Source organism: Akebia trifoliata, chromosome 16, assembly GCF_017979445.1.
Source record: "Akebia trifoliata isolate Shusen 1 chromosome 16, ASM1797944v1, whole genome shotgun sequence".
Classification (NCBI taxonomy): domain Eukaryota; kingdom Viridiplantae; phylum Streptophyta; class Magnoliopsida; order Ranunculales; family Lardizabalaceae; genus Akebia; species Akebia trifoliata.
The window spans coordinates 32,530,893-32,538,785 of NC_141390.1; the positions used below are offsets into that span (position 1 = coordinate 32,530,893).

A 7,893-nucleotide genomic window follows, 5' to 3' on the forward strand; every position below is an offset into this window, starting at 1 on the left:
ACCAAATACCTCGAAAAGAATGTAACTGCTTTGATACTCTGACACCAACTCTTCTGCTTCTGGAAATTGGATTTCAGGATTTTCTCCACAAACACACTATCTCTGTTGAAGATACTGACTTCGAATCGAACAATTTACAATCCATCACACAATCTTTTTAACTCTCAACTTCCAACACTAACAACACTTCAAGTATCCAAAACAAAGTAGAAAATAAAATCTAAATACTCTTAACTTCCCTCGCAAAATATATAATCACTTCAAAACAAGGTAAAGAGATGGTATTTTTATCGTCTTTGGGATTGAGGCTAAGCTAGGTAGATCACATAAAAATATTTTTTATAGAGATACCAACCGACAAACCCAAGAATCAAAATGTGTAATTTTTTTTTTAAATCGAAAAACCCACTTCAAGACAAACCATTAAGACCATTTTAAAGCTGTAATCTTATCCAAAACCAGGATTTGTGAAATGGGATTTTAATTTTTCGAGAGACAGATCTATTCGAGTTCGAGGTTCTATTGATAGCAAAGAGAAGAAGAGAGAGATCTGTACGAGAGAGGGAGAGAGTTGTGAGAGAGAGATCTGTGAGAGAGAGAACTGTGCGTGAGAGATCTATGCGAGATCCGTGTGATTAGGCGAGAGAGAGAGAGAGAGACGTTCTATCGATAGAGGAGAAGAAGAGATGAAGAGAAGATGGAATAAGGCATTTCAATCTTTTCTTTTCAATCATTGTCCGGAGATTGCGTCTCCCGCAAAAGGGGGGGGGGGAAACAGCTTTAGAGAGCTTCACGAATTTGTGTTTAAAAACGCAGATTCTTTTATCAAACAATGATTATCAAGTCAAACACAGTTTTTTAACGCAAACGCACCAAAATGAATTTTACCACAAAGATCCCAATTAACAATTACATTACACAGCGAACATGATGACTGTCTGTAATTCAATAAACTATAATTATAATGCAGCCAAATCTGATGCAAACAAATCCTAAATGACTAGAGATCCCCTTAAGACAAATCTTGTATTACTGCTACTAATACATATCATACATACAGCCATAATCAGAGTCTAGTAAGTTCTCAACACTTCGAAAAGATAAATACCAATTATTATAGTCATATTGAGACATCACTCAGGGCATCCATCTCAGAATATTTCCTAATCAGGTTCTTGGTTGAAGGCAAACCAGCAACTGCATCGTCTTCAATGCCACATTCATTTGTCCCTCTCCTGATCTTGAAGTAACCATCCTGCCAACATCCAGAAAAAATAAAAAAATTTCAGTGCTTGAACATTGAATACCTGTCAATATGATTGATTATTCAAGGTGGACAAGAAGTCAAGAAAAACATACATCACCCCAACTTCTATTCCACTGATTTGCCAGAAGCTGCAACACAAATATAATTACATAAATCAAGGTGCTTTAAATGAGATATAATTGTTTTTGACTTTAGGTTGAGTTAAGGGTAGACCCAATAATCCTCGCCATCTTCAGTAGTCCCCCATCCAATCAGCTTCACAGCATGGCCTCCCATGACACCACCTGTTATGTGTTTGTAAACTCCCGACTTATAATGAGCAAAATCCTGTGAATTAGTTTTTTAGTAGCAAAAATCAGTGGAAGTTGGTAACAAAAACCCAGTAATTTACATGTAACACGTACGAAGAAGAATGTAGACTATCTCACTAAGACTGGAAAAGGCCACAAAAAATGCAGAAAAGGAATTCAGTATCCATATTTGTGAATCTCCAAGAAACAAAGAGTCAATGGATGCCAAAGCAAACTACCACTAGAGATGTTTCAAAGGCTTGCGGCATGCTTTCTTCCATGTTACAGAATCGTGCACAGCTGGAGAAAAATCATAGAATAGAAGGATAGAACGGCAGTTTTCTTTTACCTCGTAAACAGTGAAGGAGACCTCGACAGGACCATTCTTATAGACTTCTGCCATGATATCTTTAGGGTTGGAGTTGATCTTGTATGCGCTGACACTGAAGTGCTTTGAATCCTCCCAGACTTGATTCTTTTCTTTGCACTTTTTCACACATTCTGGGGTGGGATATTCAGGCTCACAACCAGGGTGAGAACATCCAATGTCATCAAAGTAAGGATCACACTGCCAGATGATAAACCATTGATCAATTGAGTCAATACACATCAATAATGTATATGGAAGCTGACATGAAGAGCAATAGTCCTCACCAAAAAACATTATAACTATTGGAACGGAAATAAAGTATCAACTGTAATAGTAAGAGAGAAGTCTAGAATTTCATATGTAGCAGCTGAAGCAATGAAGGTATGGAGAATTATGGTTTTAGGTGAAAATGTGCACCTTGTCAGTAACAACGCCGTTTTGCATGAAGTATCTCCATGCATAAATGGGATAACCCCCATCACAACCATCTCCGCACATAAACCCACAACATGCCAAGAGGTCATTTACAGACAGGGAAATGTTCTGCACCAAAAGATACATCTAAAGTAAGCAGAAAGGCAAGAAAAAATTCATTAGGCCTGCTTTCTATATGTGTGGAACATACCATGCCAAAATGGATACAGAAACGATCAGATAGTGATTCCACTGCACCGAAAGCCCAACAAGAACCACAGTGCCCCTACTCCAGCAATACCCAAATAATTTGAGTAACTCTAAAACTTCTTCCTGTAATTATATATGATTGTGATTGACAGAGAAATTAAAAGAGAATTACCTGATCTTTTTTTTTAAAATGTGAAGTTGGACCCAGTGATTCACATATAAAGTGAGATGTTAGCTTCTTATCTGAATAAAATAATTTATCTTGAAGAAGAAAAGAGAAGAACAGGAAGATGGCATAGGTAACTGACCAAGTATTTCTCCAATGGTACTACAATGGGACCATGCTGTTCTTGCATCATACTGCTTAGGCAACTTCAAGGATTTGGGATGAGTGATTACAGGAATGTCTGCCAAATCATTCTGAGGGGCTGGTTTCACTCCTAGGAGGTGCTTGAATTGGGAAATCTACAATGGAAGAACGGAAATGATTTAGAATCTATAGATGGGTATATGATCAAATTAAAAGACTTCAATACGAACAGGGTCCTAGCTGTTATAAGGGGACTCACAGTGTAATTGGAAAATCGGGGATTCATGGTAGCTTCCCATCCTGCCTTAGGGTTTGCATTTATTTGTTGAATAATGGAATCCTGCATAACCAGAGAGAAAGAAGGTGAAAGACAATAGATCCAAATAAGAGAAGATATTTTCTCTATCATGTAAGATAGGAAACTACCTGAAGAATCTTGGAGCTAGACTTGATAGAAGGAACCGGTTTGACTGCATCCACCTGCAATTACACAAGTTTAGTTCGACTTTATGTTGTAGAGGTAAAATTTGACAGTTACAAAGTATATAGAGGGGGTGAGAAAGAGGAAAAAACATGCAAGATCTAATCTAGCAGCCTTAACTGTGAGAGAAATAATAGGTAAAAGACTGGAACTATATCCACTTTGTTGTGGAAAATGGACGTTCACCACAAACACATAATATGCTGGGTTGGTTCACATAACTGTTATGAACATCAGTGCTGGTGGCAGACTCGTATGGATTTAAGAAAATTTTGTTGAAAATATTCAGCAACAAACAAGGCATTCCATCTTTAAATTTTGCTCCATCAGAAGGATCAGCACCAGTTCATGATTCACTTCTGGCACTAAAATGAACCAAACTTTCTCCCATTTAATTCCTTAAGTTTGTGGATGTGGTTAAATACACACACGAGATACAATCCAGCACACGCGATGTTGAGTGACCAAGTCCACTAAGTTGCCTAACACGGACTAAAAAAGATTTACTGGCCATTTAACCAACACAGGAAAAATAGGATCTCAGCTATTCAATATGCCAATCATGGATGGTTTGAAAGCGTATGAATGTTCCAATAGAATAGTATTTTTACGAAAAATATATATTTTATTTCATTCAGTTTTATGCATGTAAATGCTACATGGTGGAGTATCCCAATAGGTGATAAAGTATTGAAAAGTAGTGTTGAGAAAAATCTGGAGTACTTGACTCTAAATGCACAAATATTGGATATAAACAAGTAAACAATTTACTTGTACTATACCCTCAATAAAAATATCACTTACAAGTTGAAGAAGAAAATAATACTCTAATAAGAAAAACACACTTTTACAAACACTCGCACTTTTTACAACCTCTCAAGACCTCCTACTTACATCTTATTTCTCACAACTTGTTTTCTTTACTACTTGATGCAAAATGAGACAACTCACCCTTATTTATACTAGAAGCACCTCCAATGGATAGGATTGTGCCAACACATTTTTATTCTAGTGGTTACAATTTGTCATCTAGATCTTTCCACCAAAATATCTACTATTCTAGAATTTTCTACTTTTTCTTTTATCTAAAAACATCTAGAGTTTTCTCTAGGAAGATTTTAGAAATTGGGCTTTAAAAATATCTAGAGTTTTCTTTATGAAGATTCTAGAAATTGGGCTTGTCTAATAAATTTGGGCTTTTTCCAATTGGGCTGGTGTTGACTTTTAACAAGTAGGATTGGGACCTGCAACAAAAGAGGTTCGCTCTAATTACACCTAGCATCTGACATAAGTGCACCGCTATAATGAAGAAAACAAATACCAATGGTCGAGATGTCCTCATCAAAATGTGTCTCCCCATTCCCAATATGTGCACCAACCACATTCAAAGATAAATCCTAATCTTCTTGTTCACACCTCACCTCACATGTAGAAGACGAAGTGAGTAACTCGAATTTTCAATTTTGTTTTTTTCAATCAATTCCTTCTTTCTAAAACTTCCAAGATCCAGATTTTTGAATATTACATCAATGGAAGTAGGTTTTTTATTGTTCGCTTGATTTATTTAGTATTTTTGTTTTTGTTTTTTTTTTTTTAAAATTGGGTTTTTTTTTTTCTATTTCAAACACAAGATAAAATCGAATTTATTTTTAAACCATGTTTAAAACGAATTGGTGTGCTCATGCTTCAAGAATATTGCTTCTTGTGAGAAGGGCATGGCTTGAACCTTTTTCCTGATGATGAAACTCGATCATACTTGCGTAGTATGTGATAAATTGAAAAGAAGAGTCATTAGAGAAAAAGAGATAACAAAAAAATATGAAGCAGGGGAGTTGGATGCAATCATGCAATCTGCAATCTGCAATTAATCATAAATTAACAAATTTCGTGGTTGAATATGACATAAAGAAACAAAGAAAGTGAGAAGGATTGATCGATATAATATATTTTAGGGTTTGGAATTAGACAGAAATTCAAATGGAAGCACAGATCATCCTCATCAGCCAAACCATAAAAGTAGCTTTTATCAATATTTGAAGAATTAAGCGCCCAAGTCCAAGTACAACTAATATATATATATATATAAAGCGAGAGAAAGAAAGACATTAGATCTGTGTCGTGAGAGAGAGAACTTGCCTGCATCTCCTGCTGAAATGAGGACATGATCCCTAAAAGTAGCAGAGTCACCAAATATAGCGGAGCTGTCGCCATTTTTACCCCCTCAAAATGGATTCTTCAAGCTCAGTTTCAGTTCAGTAACAATCTATAGATACACGGAAAGGAAAGGAAGGGACTCAAAAGAAAAAGGCAAACTATGCAATTGAAAGTTCTTCCTTCCTTATAGTGCATAGGGAGGAGGAGAGGAATGGTCTTCGCTTATTTATTTATTAGTAACTCCAAAGTTCGAGTTACTTAAGCGAGTCCCTGGACAAAACGTGTTAGATAAACATTTTCTTTTTCCTTTTTTCTACACACCTGTATTTCTTGACAATAATTGGGGATTTGTGAGATTCAACGTCTGCTAACGATGATGCCGTTAAAGATATTTATGTACGTTAGTAAGATTCTGTTAACAAAACTCCAAAGCCCTCATTCACATATGACACATATCACATCTGCGTTCAACTTCCCATCTAGGCCTGTCAATGAATTTTTGAAATCCAAACTGGAATTCAAATTCGATCTGAAAAATCAAATATTATTCACAAAATTTTTGGATATCCCAATGAGTTTCGGATACGGATTTTGATATTGCGAAATCTGATTCAATAATATCCATTTCGATTTAAATATATATTATGTATTCATATTACACAATAAAATTTATATATAACTATACATAGGATGATGTTCGAAGATCCTATAGAAGGTCAAATATTGTGCCAAATATTTTTTCAATGTAGTAGTTAAAAGTTTCGGAGCATGCTGATTTTTTCATACAGCTCATGAACGGCCCCATATATATATATATATGGTGTTGTGTATCCATGTTATACAATGAAACTTAATTTTCAAATCTTTATTTTTTGTTAGCCTAAAACGCAAGAGGCAGCAAGGGTAAGGGTTTCAACTGTGTAAGTTCCATAACCATCATCTTCTTCGACTGACGAGTATCTGAGTAGATACTTCCTCTTTTTTTTTCTCTCAAAGTAAAATTTTTTTTTTTTTCACTATGCGAGCTCTATAATCGCCATCTTCTCTGACTTGCGGGCATCCAGGATTCCAGATAGATACTTCGAACCTATTCGTTTGAACTTTTGGAGTTGATTTTTTCAAATTTTTTTACTTTTAAACCTAAAAAGTCAAATGAATGATGTTTGTTGAAGCTCAAAACTAGCACTTCATTAAAGTCATCTAGGCTCGTTTCTTTAAATGACTTTTGCGCTCATAAAACGATTTATACAAAATTACCTAAATGTCCTCCATCTATTATTGAATTTCCAACCAAAACTTAACCTAAAATCCCTAACGTTTTCGTTTTCTCAGCTCTTGCTCCCAAACGATTGAGACGACTCCAGATTTTTTTTTTGTGGGTTTGAGGCATTTGCAGAGATCCATTTTCGTCTCTTTCATCTTTCCCTTACTTTTTGAGGAAATCCTTTTCGTCTCTCCCACCTTTATCCCTTTTCGTCTTTGAGGCAGGCAGTTGTAGAGAAACTCTTACATCTTTTTTTTAATGTCAATCTTTGGCATACAAAAACCAGATAGACTCTTTCGCTTCCACAAGCGGAGATCAGCATTGTTATTCCATCACCAAAGTGCAAACTCCTTCCTAATCTTCTATTTAATTTGTTTATGTAATTTTTTTGTTTCTGTTGTTTTTATCATAAGGTAGGGTTTTACATAGATTTAAGACTTGTTCGATTCTTTTTTATTGTGAATTTAGGTCTACTTTTCTATTTATTTGATAGTTTATGATTTTGATCAGGAACCTCTGAAATTTCTTCTTGGTTCTGATTTAGTTCCCGTTGCTTCTCCTCTGAATTTTTTATTTCCTAATCGGTATTTGGAAGTTAATTTTTGTTTGAATTAGTTTAAACATTTAGGGTATGTTTGGTAACACTTCTGGAGTCTAAAGTCTGAAGTCTGTTTTTTGAAATCTAGTATCTGAAATCTGAAATCTTGTTATGAAAATTTGTTTTGTTTATCATTTTTAAAAGCTTCTGGTTACAAATAGAATTTTAAAACACAATGACCATTTTGACAATAATACCCTTTTGTAATTCTAATAAATTGTAAATCGAAAAACATAACATGTTATGCATAATAAAATCATCCACACATTTAATTTCGATTTCTAACACATCAAACATCTTAAAAGTATTGTTTTCAATTTGAATTCATATTTAAGAAATTATATTCCAACAAGGTAATACTCAAACAATAAATAATCATTCATTTTTTAGGGATCGTATAAAAATATAGGGTTTTCGAACATGAAACGAGAAAAAGAATAGAGACTTTGACAATACAGTGGTAGAGGAAGAAGAGGTAAAAAAGAAATGAGAGGTAGAAAAGTTAAAAAAAAAAAAGGGTTTTAAGGTTCGTATA

The 7,893-nt window shown here is 34.8% G+C and overlaps 1 protein-coding gene across 1 annotated transcript; it reads right to left on the reverse strand.

Moving 5' to 3' along the window:
* Positions 1-997: 997 nt before the first annotated feature.
* LOC147383694 (cathepsin B-like protease 3) lies at positions 998-5,753 on the reverse strand. The gene is made up of 11 exons (XM_086427857.1): positions 5,479-5,753; positions 3,288-3,341; positions 3,121-3,201; positions 2,860-3,016; positions 2,724-2,728; positions 2,553-2,627; positions 2,345-2,470; positions 1,907-2,125; positions 1,481-1,594; positions 1,360-1,395; positions 998-1,255 (listed from the first exon to the last, which is right to left on the reverse strand). The coding sequence occupies exons 1-11, from the start codon at positions 5,551-5,553 to the stop codon at positions 1,121-1,123; spliced, it is 1,077 nt and encodes a 358-aa protein (XP_086283983.1). The 5' UTR covers positions 5,554-5,753; the 3' UTR covers positions 998-1,120.
* Between the last annotated feature and the right edge of the window lie 2,140 nt (positions 5,754-7,893).

Excerpts from the sequence above, each read along its gene's own strand:
- LOC147383694 (XM_086427857.1), bottom strand. The coding sequence starts at position 5,553 with ATGGCGACAGCTCCGCTATATTTGGTGACTCTGCTACTTTTAGGGATC. Across the intron at positions 3,017-3,120 it reads CCCGATTTTCCAATTACACT|ATTTCCCAATTCAAGCACCT; the intron begins GTGAGTCCCCTT and ends CTTCCATTGTAG. Across the intron at positions 1,396-1,480 it reads AAGATGGCGAGGATTATTGG|CTTCTGGCAAATCAGTGGAA; the intron begins GTCTACCCTTAA and ends TTTGTGTTGCAG.